This window comes from Mizuhopecten yessoensis, unplaced genomic scaffold (genome assembly GCF_002113885.1).
Source record: "Mizuhopecten yessoensis strain PY_sf001 unplaced genomic scaffold, ASM211388v2 scaffold1713, whole genome shotgun sequence".
In the NCBI taxonomy this organism is placed as follows: Eukaryota; Metazoa; Mollusca; class Bivalvia; order Pectinida; family Pectinidae; genus Mizuhopecten; species Mizuhopecten yessoensis.
The window spans coordinates 211,141-230,548 of record NW_018404184.1 but is presented as its reverse complement, the minus strand read 5'-3'; the positions used below and the strand labels follow the sequence as shown (position 1 = coordinate 230,548).

The 19,408-nt window shown below is 36.7% G+C and overlaps 1 protein-coding gene across 3 annotated transcripts in view; it reads left to right on the top strand.

The window, feature by feature from the left end:
• Positions 1–1,063: 1,063 nt before the first annotated feature.
• Positions 1,064–19,408, top strand: part of LOC110466938 (unconventional myosin-Id-like) — a 194,660-nt gene continuing 176,315 nt past the window's right edge. For all 3 annotated transcript variants that reach the window (XM_021523762.1, XM_021523752.1, XM_021523771.1), the window contains exon 1: positions 1,064–1,248. In XM_021523762.1, the coding sequence (XP_021379437.1) occupies positions 1,148–1,248 (101 nt within the window). In that variant the 5' untranslated portion in view covers positions 1,064–1,147. The remainder of the gene's footprint in view (positions 1,249–19,408) is intronic.

The window sequence follows — 19,408 nt, the reverse complement described above, 5'->3', positions numbered from 1 at the left end:
TTCTAACTTAAATTTTAGGTCAGGAATTTTCATGTTAAATTAAAAAGTAAAAATGGTAGCGACTAGAATCTTCGAACTTAAATGAGGATTAATTTCCATGACAAAAATTCTCATTTGACGACGACCTGGATTCAACCTGAAGCTTTCACCATAACAGAATAATGTCACATGAATAAAAAGTTTGTCTGTGTATAAAATTCTGCGTTGGCCTTGTTTTATAAATGATAACAGATAAGAAAACATAGTCGCCAGAAAACCATCAGTCTGTCTTGATGTCTTCAAACAGAGACATTCAGAACTGGGCATTCTTTTCCCGAAGAATGCACCACCATGCTTCTATGCGTTGATTGTGCTGACTAGTGCCATAGATGAACCTGCCCCCCCCCCCCCCCCCCCCCCCCATGCGAAAACACTTTGCATGTCAGCTACAAGACTGTTTTCGGTCCCCATGTCACATCGAAGTAATGTTGGTATTTCACCCATGTCCAGTACAGCTCGTGCGATATACCTACCGATTACATTTGGGTCATTGTTTGTTTTATTCACTACCATACTACAGATAGTTATCTTGTTATAATGAGATAGCTATCTAGTTATAACGAGATAAGTTATCTTGTTATAATGAGATAGCTATCTTGTTATAACGAGATAAGCTGTCTTGTTATAACGATATCAGGCTACCTGTTATACCGAGATAAGGTATCTAGTTATAACGAGATAGCTATATATATCTTGTTATAACGAGATAAGAAAAAAAAATCAAGATGACACGTATGGGCTTCCGTACCTTCACCTTAATTCCGTGAACATTCGTTTATAAAAAATATTAAACCACGGACTTAGATTAATCTAATTAAACTATCTCAGTGCAAACAGCTAATTCCGTGCTTTTTATAACAGTATAAGTTGTATATTATAACATAGCTAGATATATAATAAAAATGTTATATTTCTCCAGAGACATATAAATTACATTATGTAGATATATGTTTCTGATTGGGCTTACACGATAAGAAAAATTCCCCATCGATGGGCCCCACGGAATACACTGGAGGTTACGCCATCTACCGACGAGCACCTGTGTGGTAGGTTTTGTGTGGAGAATGCTAGGCTAATAGCCTATGTGACTGTCAGAAAACTTAACAGAATGGCAGGTAGCATACACGAAGGACCGGAATATGGTACAGGGGATTTCGTCCTGTTACCAGAAGTGTCCATGTCAGCTTTTATGTCCAATTTAAAAGTGAGGTAAGTTGTTTACGTTGCGGATAGGCGACATATATAGGTCCGCACCCAGTCGGCTCTTTTGAAGTTTACTGGGTAGCCAGCTGAGGTAGCAAAGTAGATGTGCTTCATGGATATTCCTAAGTTAGTATTTTACTGTCATCATATGTAAAGAGTATTAACTGGACTGTCGTGTTTCTGATTTTGTTTAAAAAAAAGAGGTAATTGGTATTAATCATTTTATGTTGTGAATATACATGTGTCAGAAATATCAGAAACCGCGGTATTTTATCAATTAACAAGGGACATAACTTCGTGTATTTTCCATTTCCTGGTTTCGTTGTGTTCCCATTTTCATCGGGAATTAAGTTTCTTCCAAAAATATATTTTAAAACATGACGTGTGTAGACTGAAACTATGTTTCAGTGCACTTAAAACAACCGTATGTATCATTAGTCATTACCGTAGCTAACCAAATGATCAACCATGTAAACATAGACAAGTCCAGTACACTCTGCCGATTGAGCTATATATAGCTATAAAGGCCTAAATAGCTATATTCACCTATAAATTATAGCTGTATTGAGCTATATTTTCTAATATTTAAATTTTCATTAAATCAAACGAAGTCACATAAAACAAGAAGGTTTATGGTAATGTTAACTACAATAAGCATACATTTAGATGTTTATTTTCATTTTTCATAAATGTAAAATTTCCGATTTCTTTACATCATTATTTTTTAAAAAGAATGCTCATATTTAATGTCTTTTGTCATCAACCTAATGATAAAATCTTCTTTTAATAGCAACTTTGTTTTGTTTTCCTTAAAAAAGAAAGTCACATGAAAATAGCTCAAAAGACCTATTTCAGATAGGGTAGGTCAATACAGCTATTATAGGTCTTTACAGCTATATAGCTCAATTGGCAGAGTGTACTGGACCTGATAGACAAGACCTATTTAACCATTATTTTCTGTCATGACTAGGGGTGTCACGGTTCAAGATTTTTAAGCCGCTCTTGGCGAGAGCCAAGCGGCTTATTAATTCTGTCCAGAGAACGAAATGACGGACTCACTTCCATTCGGGGTGCGTGCACATAATTCAGTCTTGCAGGCTTCCGCTACATAGCTTCGTTATCGTAAATAGAAAATAGAATCTCTGACATTCACCTGTGGGTTACATAAAGTCTACTGATACTCTTCTCCAAATGATACTGCATAATTGCTGAAAACAAAATGTTTATCTCCGGTGCATTATACGAGGGTTGTGGTGGTGAAATTCGTGCACTGGGTTTGAGCGCTTTAGCAACTCATATTGAGGTCTGATGAGTGTTACGCGTGTGAAACACATATGATTCGTGAAAGCACATGTGGAGACTGTTGATGCTGTCTGTAGAAGGAAGAATTCGAAGTAAATATATATATACTTATAAACTGTATGAATGATGAAGTATAACCTCTATTTTGATGTTTCAAACGGGAACGTAATATGACATTGTGCTTAGGTTGTTAACGGTAATGGCTCTGAGACGAGACGATATGTGAACCGTGTATGCTTATCAAACATTTCTGTAACACAGCATGCTATTTCTGATGTATTTATTTATGAAAATGTAACAATTTAAGAACATGACACAACTGCCGCTGCTGTTTGACAAGAATTTGTGCCGTGTCAAAATATTATCTAATCCGGTGTAAGGGAAATAAATCTTACGTTGGTAAAGTCACATTGAGAAATATAATTCAATATATTCCGAGAACATTTGTGAGATTTTGTATATTCAATGACAGTAAATAAAGTCACTACATATATTAATAATTATTATTAATATGAAAAAAATAAAAATAAAAAGGAGTTCGTCCTCAATATTTTACTTTAAACGACTTCTTAATAACTGAAAGGCCTAGGGTGATGATATTTGGCCAGAAGCAAACTGGGATAAAGGGCTACAAAGTTTGTTAAAATTAATGACCTTCACCCATTTTCAAGGTCACAGGGGTCAAATATGTCAAAAGCTTCAAACTGTTCAGGGAGATAATATTTGGTCAGTAGCATGCTGAGATGAAGGGCTACCAAGTTTGTTCAAATGAATGACCTTCACCGATATTCAAGGTCACAGGGGTCAAATATGTTAAAAACTTTAAACATCTACCAAAATGTCCAAGGTGATGATATTTGGCCAGTAGTATGCTGAGATGAAGGGCTACCAAGTTTGTTTAAATGTATGACCTTGAATCATATTCAAGGTCACAAGGAGCAAATATGTTCAAAATATTTAAAGAACTTGTTCTGAATAACCAAAAGGCTCAGGATGTTGATATTTAGTCAGTAGCATGCTCGGATCAAGGACTACTATGTTTGTTAAAGTGAATGACTTTGACTTATATTCAAGGTCACAGGGGTCAAATTTGTTTAAAATCTTTAAATAACCTCTTCTGAATAACCATGGGTCCCAGGATTTTGATACTTTGCAAGTTGCATCCTGAGATGAAAGGCTTTAAAATTTGTTCAACATAATGACTTTGTTCGACTTTCAATCACAGGGGAGAAATGTTTAAAAAAAAATTAACAGGCTCTTTTGAATGAATTTTAATCATAAATACTGATATTTTGCCTGTAGCTTTATTTTAGATCAATTATAAGGTTACAAGTGTGAGATTTATACCAAGTGAGCGATGCAGGCCCATTAGGCCTCTTGTTCAATTAGCAAAATACAGAACACATATCTGAGGTATTATAGTAGATATTGATGCTCAACGTGTTACTGAAGCAATTAAATTTAAAGTAGTGAGCGGCTTTAATGTCACACTGACATAATTCTAGTTTTTATTAGGTCACCTGAGCTTTGCTCAAGGGACCTATTCTAATCGCTTTTCGTCCGTCGTCGTGCGTAAACTTTTACATTTTCAACTTCTTCTCAAGAACCAGTGGATGGATTTTTTTCAAACTTGGTCAGAATCATCCTTGGTAGATGAGGCTTCAAAATTGTAAAATTGGGATTCCTACCCCAACCCCTGGGGCCAGGGCGGGGCCCCAAAGGGAAAATTAATCAATATTTCAAAAATCTTCTTCTCCAGACTCAGAGGTACTACAGTGATTTTCTCTACGTGGAAAGAAAGATCATCAGGGGCTTTACTTAAATTGTAAATTTCAGGACCCCCGAGCTATCCGTTCTCCCTTGGGGAGGGGGTAAAGTTTACTATAGTTTATATAGGGAAATAACACTTTTGGGTATATTTTGACAACTTTCTGTAGGAAATTATTTTTACTTGGTGAGAATTATCCTTGGAGGTAGATGGTTTCAAATTGTAAAATTGAGATTCCTACCCCGACCCCTGGGGCCAGGGCGGGGCCCCAAAGGGAAAATTAATCAATATTTCAAAAATCTTCTTCTCCAGACTCAGAGGTACTACAGTGATTTTCTCTACGTGGAAAGAAAGATCATCAGGGGCTTTACTTAAATTGTAAATTTCAGGACCCCCGAGCTATCCGTTCTCCCTTGGGGAGGGGGTAAAGTTTACTATAGTTTATATAGGGAAATAACACTTTTGGGTATATTTTGACAACTTTCTGTAGGAAATTATTTTTACTTGGTGAGAATTATCCTTGGAGGTAGATGGTTTCAAATTGTAAAATTGAGATTCCTACCCCGACCCCTGGGGCCAGGGCGGGGCCCCAAAGGGAAAATTAATCAATATTTCAAAAATCTTCTTCTCCAGACTCTCAGGTACTACAGTGATTTTCTTTACGTGGAAAGAAAGATCATCAGGGGCTTTATTTAAATTGAAAATATCAGGACCCTGAGCTATCCGTTCTCCCTTAGGGAGGGGGTAACATTTACCTTAGTTTATATAGGGAAATAACACTTTTCGGTATATATTGTATCCATTTTCAGCAGAAAATTGCTAAAACTTAGTCAGAATCATCTTGGGTAAATGAGAGTTTTACTTTGTAAAATTAGGATTCCTGCCCCATCCCCAGGGGCTAGGGCGGGGCCCCAATGGGAACATTTACCAATATTTTCAAATTCTTATCCATTGATGACATGACAAGTATTGTATTTCACTTAGTTTACATGCTGATTTCCACATCACATCTAAACAATAAAATAAAGCTACCAGTACCTATGATATAACTCAGGTGACCGCTAAGGCCCTTGGGCCTCTTGTTCAGTTCAGTTATCATTTTTGTTGTCGGTTTTCGGTTATTTCGGTTCAGTTCGGGCATCTTTGTAATCTATGTATTTTTTTATATACAATCACAAGTAGAATATATAAACAGACTTCATTATGTACACACTGAAAACAGTAATATACAATTGTCTACTAGTCCTCTTCTGAAGGTATTGAGTATAAAGATACTAACACGAAGAATCTATTACTTGTATTAGGTACGTATTTCTATGTCCACAACGTTAACTGTCCCATCTTAATTAAGTTGACCTGTTGAAAATCTATGTAATATATATTTCCTTCATTATATCATGCAAATATCTTAGTCTCCATTGCACAATCTATGTACTTAATGGACAATCATGTTCTTTCCTTTATTATATCATGGCCTGCAAACATTTCAGTCTCCCTGCAAATATTTCAGTCTCCATTTCAACTTAGTTGCCATGCAGTGCTAACCTACCTCTTGTTTATTATGTATGAATGTTGCTCATGCACCATAAGTTTTGACAATCTGACTAGAATCATAAAATAAAAAGAACAATATTAAATTAGTGTACTTTACGGGATCTAACTCTTCAATGTCCGCCCATATCGTACATAATAAGAGCGTAGCTCTCGATCGGTCGCCAAAGGCGTGCGTAAACAGAGTTGCTTCCCCTTGCTACACCTTGCCTTTATTTGTTTTCGTCCAGAAGTAGACGTCCAGTGGGGAAACCGCAAGTGTATCCTCGAGGCAAAGACAGTTTTGTTTCAACCCATACATGAACATCTTCATATAGTGAAAACAATAGCCATGTTTTATAACTTGTTTATTAGCTCACCTGGCCCGAAGGCGTCAACTTTTTACTTTAAACAACTTCTTCTGAATAACCAAGAGGCCTAGGATGATGATAGTTGGCCAGTTACATGCTGGGATGAAGGGCTACCAAGTTTGTTCAAATAAATGACCTTGACCCACTTTCAAGGTCACAGGGTCAAATATGTTGAAAACCTTTTAAACAACTTTTTCTGAATAACCAAGCGGCCTAGGGTGATGATATTTGGGCAGAAATATGCTGGAATGAAGGGCTACCATGTTTGTTCAAATAAATGACCTTGACTTACATTCAAGGTCACAGAGGGCAAATATGTTTTAAACATTTAAACATCTTCTGATGAATAACCAATAGGCCTAGGGTGATGATATTTGGCTAGTAGCATGCTGGGATGAAGGGCTATAAAGTTTGTTCAAATGAATGACCTTCATCTTTTTTCAAGGTCACAGGGTCAAATATGTTCTAAACCTTTAAACAACTTCTTCTGAATAACCAAGAGGCCTAAGATAATGCCAGCAACATGGATGACCTTGACATATATATTTTAAGGTCACAGGGTCAAATATGTTTAAAACCATTGAATGACTTCTTAATAAGCAAAAGGCCAAGGGTGACTCTATTTGGCCATCACCATGCTGGGATGAAGGACTACCAAGTGAATAACCTTCGCTTATATTCAAGGTCACAGTGGTCAATATATGTTTAAATCTTTAAATGATTTGTTCTGTATAACCAAAAGGTCCAGGGTAATGATATTTTTCAAGAAGCATGCTGGGTTAGAAGACTATAAACTCTGTTCAACCTAATATTATAATGTCCTTGTTCGACATTCAAGGTCACAGGTGGCATATGTTTAAATCTTTTAATAGGTTCTTATGAATGAAACACTGATATTTTGCCTGTAGCTGTATTTTAGTCCACTTTTAAGATTACAAGTGTGAGATTAATAGCGGGTGAGCGACTCAGGCCCATTGGGCCTCTTGTTAGAATATACTTCTGAGTGAAAAAATTCTATCGCATACATTTTGATACTACGTAGTAAGCATGAAACTTCGTTCAGAGATTATCATACTCTGACGTCACAAGCACGTCACACTCCATTGGTCTTCATTGGTAATTTCCAGAAGGATGAAAAATAACCGGAAATCTTGGAACTGATGTCGGGTGCATTTATCTCTTTGTCAGTGCTTCATGACTTTTTAATTTCAGTTTTTGCCACAGGCATAAAAAGTAAATAAGCCGATATTTTCTGAAGATCCTTTTTGTCATCAACCAGGTTCTGTTAATATTTCTATTTCAGAAAGAGCCGCATTAAATCAATAGGTCAACTTGTACATGTACATTTATTTTTCATTGTCTAAAATTTCACCTGCTTTTGATTTCCATTTGTTGAGAATATGAACGAAATAATTAACATTTTTGAAAGTCTGGTTATAGTCTTTACATAATTTATGTATGCATCACCACTCATGAAAAAAACAATGGATGATTCATTTATGTCGAAATCAACAGTAATTGTCCAGACAACGAACCCGAGTTCAGCACCCTTTTTCAGCAACGTATTACTTTTTTACAACGCAAGCCGATTTATAACTAGTTACAGACAGAAACTGTTTAATTTTATTTGGCATCATTACCTGTCGAACCTCAGTGACAATTACATCATTTGAAATTCAATCCGGTGTTTCAAAATGGAACAGGAATTCTAAATATCGATATACGACAATCTTGGTTACATCAAAGTATAGCGATGTATTTTTTTTTAATTTCATTTTTACCTCGCCTGGCCCGAAGGCCTGGCGTCCGTCGTCCATATGTTGTCCGTCCGTCAGTATTTCAATATTTTACTTTAAACAACTTTTTCTTAATAACCAAGAGGCCTAGGGTGATGATATTTGGCCAGAAGCAAACTGGAATGAAGGGCTACCAAGTTTGTTCAAATAAATGACCTTCACCTATTTTCAAGGTCACAGGGGTCAAATATGTTAAAACTTGAAACAACTTCTTCTGAATAACCAAAATGCCCGGAGTGATGATAATTGGCCAGAAGCATGCTGGGATGAAGGGCTACCAAGTTTGTTAAAATGAATGACCTTGACAAATATTCAAGGTCACAGGGGTCAAATATGTTCAAAACATTTAAACAAGTTCTTCTGAATAACCAAAAGGCCTAGGTTGATGATATTTGGCCAGTAACATAAAAAATAATAAAATTAAAAGACGGTTGTATTAAATGATGACCAGAATGAAAATATTGGTCCTTACAAGTCTACACTTTAAATAAATGTTTAATATGGTTTCTCCTACCTGTAACATGGACTTCGCTAATTTCAAGTTACCTAATCTTATTTTATTCCGTGTGTATCAATCGGAGACAACAATTATTCGTATTATTTCGTGTGTAACGATTGCAATACAAAATTATATGTAAAGCAAAATCAGAATTAAATATGAATATAATTTGGAAGTTTTAAACCAACTCCGTTTTCGTCTAATATATCGTATACCTTCACGGATGGTCATGTATAAATTATATATATATATACATGTACATGCCAGTATCATCGTAAGACCAGCTCATATTCCTACAAGAATATTTCAGTTTTTGTCATATTTTCTTACTTTTAACAAATATATGTTGTTTCTTTGTATAATATATTTTGAAGAAAAAAATCAATTGCAATAAGTCCATGCCGGTCCTTAGATTTGATCCACAAAATCTGTCAATGTCTTTATAAAAATTCAAACTGACGTTGTGATCTATTTTCATACGTTGGTATAGTGTCAAAATGATCCTGATATGTGTTAAAACTATGTATTATCAATACTTAATAAAATCCCAACGAATGTCATTTCACCCAAAAACATTTATAATAATATAAAATGTCGTCAGTAGACAAATCCGCATCTCTCTGTTGATCTCACGTTCCGACACTATGACATTCATATCTTATCTTTCAATGCCAGTGTTCCAAACCAAATGCTATAAACTTCATTTCTTCCGTTTAAGAATAATAATACATATACAATTACAAATACAAATGGAAAATAATTAGGAAACTTCTTTCGAAAACTTCACACATGCTCAACAAAAGTGATAACTAGCATCCGATTTCCATATGTGTATAAATGTACATTTATTTCATTTCGACTATTACAATAGATATGTATTATAATAAATAAGATAATTTCTGAACGTATTTTTCAGGAAACAAAAAAGTATGGGTAAACAAGATTGAACTTATATCACAAAATTGAAATTCGTTGCTTCACTAAGATTTCCCGAATCTAAGTTGCTAACTATCAACGATAAGAGAATGGAGTAAAAACAAAAATGAACTTAAGGCAGAGAGTCTAAGCACACTGTGTTATTTTTCAAACGAAGAAGAGTTCCAAGTTGTTCTACATTCTATTTTTACTGACTGCTAATCAGATGTATGTGAAATTTTCTATTCCTCTAAAAATAACAAGAATTCAACAATATGTGTACCATTTCCAGAGAAGTGAGTGACTACTTTTTAAATAAAGAAAGTAGTGAAAAACAATCTCTGGAATTTTTCAATAACTCTTTTTCAAAATTATGTTACGAACAATTAGATCTTTATATAGACATCGTACAACTCTGATCATAGACCAACGACCGTTGCAATTCTTACCGGATGAATTTTTGTTAATTTTCCGCGTTAATTGCCTTCACAAAAAAGGTTCGTTACATTGTATTGCCGTCCAGGTAAGGTAATGTCCATTGTATCCAAATAGTTTGATTGGCAGGTGTTAAACACAGGTGAGAGAAACTATGGTTCAAAGTTAATTGCTTAATTGCTTTTATGATAAGTGTAGCGCAAGTAGTGGTGGGTGCGAGGCCCAGTTGGGGGTTGGCCTCCCCAAGGAAAGTTTTTGAATTCAAGGTCCCGGGATCAAATTCCTGTGTTTTGTGGAAATTTGGCGATTAGATTTAAGCAGACGTAATTTATGTCTCTGATTTTAATTTTGGAAAAAAAGTTAGAAACATATTTATTGCGTATTTATTGCGATTTTTTTTTTTTTACTTTACTTACGGAATAAAGGTTTGAAATACACGTATATTAAATATGTTTTTACTCATCAAAATTATATGTACTCATTTGCATATAGCTAGAAAGCTACGCCTGCACGATGAAAATAACAATAAGAAACTACGACATGAGATTGCAGCAAGATTTGTTCTTCAACTTCTTGCGTAATTGTCAGTAGCAAGGTCACAGTTCACTTCATCAAATGATCTGGTAGGCTTGTCCAATATTTGAGACACTTAACGTCTTTTTTTACTAGCCAAAAACATAACCGGCGCTTGGACTCTTCTTACTATTAGAATTAAACATTGTTCCAGATTGTTCTATAAATTTCAAGTACAGTTTCCTGTTTATACATTAAAGATGAATATGTCTAATACATTAACACACGAGTAGAATGGTAAAGCTAACCATGCTTGACAACTTGAGACACCCTGTTAGCAGGCAGCTAGCTTCCTGCTGTGGGTCAAGAGTCGCCGCCGCCGGTACCTGTAGTGTTTGTTGCAAACGCTTTTTACCCTCTGTTAGAATATGGACTAGCCAAAATCAATCACATTTGGACGAAATATTTAATTCTAGGGTTGAAAGCATATCTCCAAATCATTCTGTGTCGTGTTTGTTTTGTAACATCTGTCAAGTTCGAAGGCCAACCGGACACATGGCTTCACTACCCTAATTGGAGACGAGACATTTTGTTAATCTGATGTGAAGGTAAATGATATTTTTTCGGATGTACCACATTCTACTACTAGATTGTATTGCATGAAATAGTCGTGCATACAGCATATAAATATAGCATTCGGGCATCCTGGACTGTCAGTGCTATTCAATGTACAGTACATTAGTTAGTTGCCGATCGACAAGTTAATCCCCAAGTTTTGTTTTCAGTAGTGTCAGGAAACGGGTGTACAACTGCTGGGTCTTGCCTGGTAGTAGTGAGTAGATGAGTGGGTACATCTTTCCATCAATCAGTCCGTGGATGGTGTATATCCGATAGAAGAGCTTAGGGCATTTGAAGAAAGTTCCATCACAGTAGAGGTTGTCAGCATTGGCAAGGTCGAAGAGGTTGTCCGTAGTAGCGAAGCTGATGATGCGTGAGTCATCTCCATCATCGAAAAGCAGGACCTGTTCCCCGTCATGGTCCAGAATCCGTCCAGGTCAATGTCTCTGGTGGTCATTGGTAACTTTGGTGTCTGCATCCATCTGGCTCGGTAAAGACTAGCGTGCATTGAGTAGAAGTTCGGTAGATGCTTGACAATGCTCTCGCTGGCATCATTCCATTCGTGGTCCCAGAGCTTGGTCACTTCCTCGTTGTAGATGCTCGATATTGGCGTAATCTCTAATTTGGATTTGTTGTGTATGCTGTCCATAATCTCTCTGGCGATGACGTTGGCATGGTCTGAAGGAGGGGTGTGCTGGCGTTGTCCAAACCGTACTTGAATATCAATGAGTGTAGTCAGTGTGGCAGGGCAGGTGGCATCAACACTCCAGTAGGTCCTCTCACCTCTGTTGTTCTTAACACTGTTGAGCTGTACATGTACAGTTGGATATGACTGTCCCAGGATGATTGTTTGCTATATATAACCAATTTGTCTTGGATATTCATCATCAGCTTGGATACAAATTAAGGAGTGCTTAAAAAATGGTAACACTCACCATCATCTCAGTAATTAGCATATAGGCAGTGATCACTTTTAGCTCACCTGGATGGAAATGATAGCTTGGATAATTATAGATGTTCAATGATTTTTAGCTCACCTGGTCCGAAGGACCAAGGTGAGCTTATGCCATACCGCAGGGTCCGTTGTCCGTCGTCCGTCAACTTTACACTACTAGTCAGGAACCACTGAGCGGATTTTAACAAAATTTGGTGTGGAGCATCCTTGGGTGAAGAAGAACCAATTTTGTATAAATGGTGGGTCTGGCCCCCGAGGGGCTTGAGGGGCGGGGCCAAATAGGGGAAATATAGCAAATTCTTTAAAATCCTTCTACTTCTGTAGAAATGAAAGGATTTGTTCCATATTTGGTCTGAAGCATCCTTGGTCGAAAGCTAGAGAACCAATTTTGTATAAACCATGGATCTGGCCCCCCAGGGGCCTGAGGGGCGGGGTCCAATAGGGGAAACATAGCAAATTATTCTTTAAAATCCTTCTTCTTCTGTAGGAATAAAAGGATTTGGTCAGAAGCATCCTTGGGTAAAGGGGAACAAAGTGTGTATAAATGGTGGGTCTGGCCCCCCTGGGGGCTGAGGGGCGGGGCCCAATAGGGGAAATATAGCAAATTCTGTAGAAACTAAAAGATTTGGTCCATATTTGGTCAGAAGCATCCTTAGGAGAAGGGGAACAAAGTTTGTATAAATGGTGGGTCTGGCCCCCCCCCCCCCTGGGGACTGAGGGGCGGGGCCAAATAGGGGAAATATAGCAAATTCTTTAAAATCCTTCTTCTGTAGGAATGAAAGGATTTGTTTCATATTTGGTCTGAAGCATCCTTGGGTGAAGGGGATCTTATTTTGTAAAATTCAAGGGTCTGGCCCCCCAGGGGCCTGAGGGGCGGGGCCCAAAAGGGGAAACATAGCAAAATATTTTCTAAAATTCTTATTCTTCTGTAGGAATGAAAGGATTTGGTCCATATTTGTTGTGGAACATCCTTGGGTAAAGGGGAACCAATTTTGTATTAACGGTGGGTGTGGCCCCCCAGGGACCTGAGGGGTGCGGCCCAATAAGGGAAATAGACGTAAATTTTCAAAATCCGTCTTCCTCAGTAGGAATGACAGGATTTGGTCCATATTTGGTCTGAAGCATTCTTGAGTGAAGGGGAACCAATTTTATATAAACGGTGTGTTTGACCCCCCTGTAGGCAGAGAGGCAGGCCCAATAGGTAAAATAGAAGTAAAACCTTTAAAATCAATCTTCTACCATAGGGATTAAGGGATTTTATCCTAATGTAGTCTGGAGCATCCTTGCGCCAAGGGGACTCAATTTTGTATTAGCAGTAGGTGTGGTCTTCGACGGGGGCAGAAGGGCGGGGCCTAATAGGAGAAATAGAGGTAAAACCTTTAAAATCCTTCTCCGACCATCAGGATTAAGGGATTTTATCCTTATTTAGTTCGGAGCATCCTTGGGTGACGGTGACGGTGACTCAATTTTGTATAATTGGTGGGTATGACCCCCGTACGGGCATAGGGGTGGGGCTCTGTTTGAAGTTTGTTCTCTATATCTCAAGTACTGGATGGATCTTTCTGAAATTTCATATGTACTTACAGCACCTACCATAGAGTGCTATATCTTTACTTCATACCAATTACTTTAATTATATTCAGGTGAGCGATACAGGCCCTCTGGGCCTCTTGTTATGATAGTTATAAGATACTTGTAACATCTAGGAATTTTGATTAATTAACTGATTACTTAACTGTTAAACACCACACTCTTAGTCACACATTACATTCTTACATTTTGTACAAGGTAATGTAGACAACTTATTAAATGTTACAATAATAAAGATTATTTAAAGTACATGTACTAGAAAATGAAAAAACACATTTCATCTTATCATATCAGCAGCACAAGGACTATAAAATGGATATATTTAATACTGAATATATATATTTATATATATGATTAATATTTAAAGGGGCTGGTCGGGGAAAAAATGTCATATTTGCTAAAATGGCATAAACATGTTTAAAATACCTTCTTATAAAATATACCGATTCAAATTTTGCTGAAATTCACTCCCTTAGAGTAAAAATTAATTATATTAAAGAAATCCTAAATCGTCACCTGACAGTCTAAAACTCTCAATTGACCCAGATCAGTGATGTAATTAAACCGCACGCACGTCATCAACAAGGCCAAATGTAAACATCGCGGCGAAAGAAAAAGATGCATGCAAAAGTCATGACAGGCACGAGGTATCAATACCAATATATATAACTACAACATATAGGTAGGAATACTACACTTGCATCATACATGACCTTTGAAAACAATTATTTACGTATAGTATTGCTATCTTGTCCGCTAGTTGAGTCCGACATGGCACATGACGGCGTGCTATTGTTGTTATCTTCACTGCCTCACTTTTGAAACAACCACGTGACATATATAAATAGATCTGTGCTAAATTTATACGGGGCTTCCCTGAGATTTCAGTGGTCAAAACTGGACATTGCAAGCAGAACTCGACCAACATATTGCCGTGGTATAACTTTTGGAAGGCCAGAGAACGCATTTAGACCCATTTATTTTATAATTTTTTCCCCGACTAGCCCCTTTAAATAATTCTAATTTTAATATTTGTCATTACAAATCTGAAAAAACTTATATAATGTATTATTAAATTAAATATGATAAAACATCACCTTAGATAGAAGGGTTAACCACAGGTAAAAACACAGGTAATGTAAAAACACAGGTAATAACATACTGCCCAGACTACCGTAAAAACCCATGTAATTTGCGCACCTGTGTAATTTGCGCAAGTACTTTTTGAGGCTGAAAATCGGTAAAAAAGCTTCTACTCGAATATTTTGCGCACCCCAAAAATCTGGAAAAAAACCGATGTTCATGCTCCGAAAATCGATCTCTGAATAAATGTTTTTAAGCCGCTCTTGGCGAGAGCTGAGCGGCTTATTAATTCTGTGCAGAGAACGAAATGACGGACCCACTTCCGCTCGGGGTGCGTGCGCATAATTCAGTCTTGCATGCTTCCGCTATATAGTTTCGTTATCGTAAATAGAAAGTAGAATCTATGACACTCACCTGTGTTACATAAAGTCTTCTGATACTCTTCTTCAAATAATAATCCATACTTTAAATAATTGCTGAAAACAAATGCTTATCTCCGGTGCATTCTACGAGTGTTGTGGTGGTGAAATTCGTGCACTGGGTTTGAGCGTTTGGAGTGTTTGTTTTCATGACTCTGATTCGAGAAAGCACATGTGAAGACTGTCAAGCATTGACGCTATATGTACGGTCTAGCTCTTTATATATTGTTAACTTGTACAAGGAAGAAGTAAATATATATACTTATAAACCGTATGAGAAGGGATGTGGAGGGATTTGCAACTCCGAGTCCAGTGGCGAACACTTATCCTCGCTTTTATGTTTGTTCACTGGAACGTGAAGTCATGGATGGCCTACACTGGCCGGTCTGCGCTTGCGCGCTAGTGTCAGATTATACTCGCATTTGCTTCTGGTGTCATGTCAACACATCGCTGAATTGAAGTGTTTTGATTGCGATTATCCAAGTTTACTGGGCTGTGTATTAGCACGGAATTAGATTAGTCGTGGTATTAGTAGGTCTTCATTTTATAACATGAGAAATGTTATCGTTGCCACCATGTCTAGCTGTACAGTAGTTGTGTGGGGAGATATTATCGTCTGTATCTGGAGTTTGTGCTATATTTTGGTTTGGACTCTGAGGGAGTCGGTTCATAGCATTTCACGATCGGATACTTCAGCGCTTTTAAAATTGTCTCATCATGAATCACACATCATGTCAACGTCTGATTTTCTGTCTTGGGATGATGACATAGATTTAGAACGCTTGCTTGGAGAGTTTACAGAATATAATGAGTCGGATGATTTTGACAGGGATGTGTAGTGGACTAGTACTCAATATATTAAATTGTACACCGCGCAGATTCGGCAGTCAAATAAGTCGGCATACAGTTCAGAGTATCATTAAATAAAAATTACAAAAATAAAATTTCTTGTTTGTATTACGTGCCATTTTCATTAGACCCTTTCCCACAAGTGTCCCGGATTGGGTACTGTCCCAGATTGGGTACCGCCACAGTACTGTAGTACTGTAGTGGTTAGTTTCCAGACCAATAAAAACAAAAACACTGACATACCACAAATAACACCTGCAAAAATTACTCATCTTTTTAATTTATTCATATCCCACGTTTGAAAAATGGTGGAATATAGGCCTATTGGAAGAAAATTTGATCTAAACAGCGAGATGACAACGTGGTTTCACTGAAAATGACGCCATTTGTAATGAGCTTTTTTCCACCCAAAATTTTCAAATGTTTACAAAAAACCTTGTAACATAGCGGGCAGTTCCTGACCAATAAAAACAAAAATACTGACGGAGGACAAATAAACTCGGGTCGACACAATACAAAAATTACTCATCTTTTTATTGATATCCATTGTTTGAAAAATGGTGGAATTTTTTGGTAGAAAATTTGATCTAAACAGCGAGATGACAACATGGTTTCACTGAAAATGACGCCATTTCCGACGCAAAGTGATACAAACATTAGCTCTTTTTGAAACAAAAATAACACAAATTAATAATAACTCACCGTCATAAGATTACCCCCATACAAAATCAAATTAATTAAGCTTTCCATGGATATACTTCATTCTAATGTAAACCATTCCGTTGAGGAGGAATTAGAAACACAACTTTGTTGGGTTAGCAAAACAAAATCTTGAATCTCAAAAAACAACATCCGGTTGACGCTGAACACAGTCACAGAAAATGAAAAAAATATGGCAATAAATCAACACATCGGTTCCTGTGACACCATCTACTACTTCCACCAGATGTAATATAAACAACCCACAACAACAAGATAAACAAAAAATGTAGTAATACTCAGTATTATTGTTTTGTTTGCACACCTATTTCACGCTTCAACCAGAGACGTGTATTATATATACGTCTCTGCTTCAACCACGCTCTGATAATGCCATAACTTGTCCGCTAGGGGGCGGCGCGCGTATCATAGAACACGGATCAAGGGAGATAAGCCAACCTAACTCAGAACATATTTACTAAGGCAAAGAGGAAGTTGCGTATCCCTCCACTACACATCCCTGGTATGAGTGATGAAGTATAACCTCTATTTTGATGATTCAAACGAAAACGTAATATGACATATCGTGCTTAGGTTGATAACGGTAATTAACCATTGTTGCTACCGCGGACGAGACGATATGTGAACTGTGTATGGTTATCAAACATTTCTGTAATACAGCATGCTTTTTCTGTTGTATTTATTTATGAAAATGTAACAATTTAAGAACATGACACGACTGCCGCTGCTGTTTGACAAGGATTCGCGCTGTGTCATATATTTCCAATCCGGTGTAAGGGACATAACTCTTACGTTGAGAAAAATAATTCAAATATATTCCAAGAACATTTGTGAGATTTTGTGATGAATTGTATATTCAATGACAGTAAATAAAGTCACTACATATATTAATAATTATTATTTATATGAATAAAAAATAAATAAAAATAAAAGGAGTACAATGTCGATCTGTTTTCTCCATGCATGTTTTCCCACTACTGTTAATTACCCTTCATTTCACAAGCACAAAATGCACCTATTCTTTATTACCCATTCACCGATTGCCATTCTGCACGTAAATGCTCATGTCACATCACTGGAGGATGCTAATTAATGAAAGTTACAACAATGCGTTACAAAAGAGGGTGAAAAAAGAGGAAAGGGAGAAATGTTTTTAAAGCATCATTTAAGAGGTGATTGATTTTGGAAATTCCAAAGGCAACATCATCACATGACCTAATTTTTAATTAGCAGAATACAGAACACATATCTGAGGTATTATAGTAGATATTGATGCTCAACGTGTTACTGAAGCAGTTCAATTTAAAGTGGTGAGCGGCTTTAATGTCACACTGACATAATTCTAGTTTAAATATATTTCTATGTTATTTAAAACCAGAAGAAACTACGTAAAGTGTGTATTTTGTTTTCTTCGAATTATCTGATCACACATGACACACACGTGTGCACATATCGGCATACATCAATTCATTTTAGCAATATTTTACATAAAACATTTACTTGCTTACAAAAACATATCAATTAATAATTAAGTAATTCGATGTTTAGTAACCGCTGGTGCATATCTCCTGGTGAAAGACATAATTAGATACCTTTTATTGATCATAATTACGATCAGTGAGAAGGGCTCATCATGGCAGCTTGGGTTACGTCACTTCAAACCAGGTCATGTCACAGATCAGTTTGGCCACGGAATTAGATTATCTAAGTCCGTGGTTAGGCGATATTTTTTACAAATTACAATGCAGTAATTAGCTAACACTATCTCTGTGATTATCCGTTAACAATAGCTCTACTAATTTTATATGTAGGTTCCCCTTGGTCCCTAGCTGTGCAGCAGTGCCTGAAATGGACGGTCGCTTGCTCGCCAATGGTGGTTAAAGCCTTGCTCGAGCGACCAAAAGTTGTCAAAAGTGAGGTAGTCACTGGCCCAACAAAAATAGTTTGGGCGACTGTCAAAAAATTAATGAACAAAAGAAATTATAGTCCCATCCACATTTCTGGGGGGCAGTACATTTTTCAGTTGTCAATATTACTTTGATTTGAATCGAACTGTCCGTGATTTAGAAAATGTGATGGTTTTTTTTTTCGAGTTTTGTGTATTTCTTTTTGGGAAGACCTGAATGGAGTGGATCATGTCGGGTTTTAACTAGGGTTGAAGAATTAAAAATATGATGTTTTATTCTGTTTTCCATATTACAAACATTGTCATGTTATATGTAATTTAAATTTGCTGAAGCATTATGTTAAATGCTGTGGAAATATTTCTTCCCAAAATTATTTGGGGCACCAATATATCATTTGGGCCAGTGCTTAAAACTTTTTGCTCGACCCCCCGAAAAAATATTTGGGCCAGCCAATGCAGTTTCTCCACTATCCTTTATTGTTCATTTTTACTTTTGAAACTGATCACATAAACAAAATGGCCTACCAACAGCCATCTATGATTTTTGCCATTGAAGGTTTGTTAGTACTATTTCTCAGGAATAACTGGAGGGATCTTTCTCAAATTTGATATGTAGGTTCCCCTTGATCCCTCACTGTGCATGTTATATTTTGAGACTGATCATAAAAACAACATGGCTAAAGGAAGAACTAAACAGATCTTTCTCATATTGCAATGATCAATTCTAATTCTTTCACATTAAGTACTGTACTAGTAAATATGTGAAATGACAAACTCACTTTGAAGGTTGGCTTTCATACACATCAGTATTAAGTTTAGATCAAAATTTACCTCAAGGTGCATTTACTGTTAACATGACTCAGTCAAACAGATTAGAGGAAAGAAGAGAAAAGATTG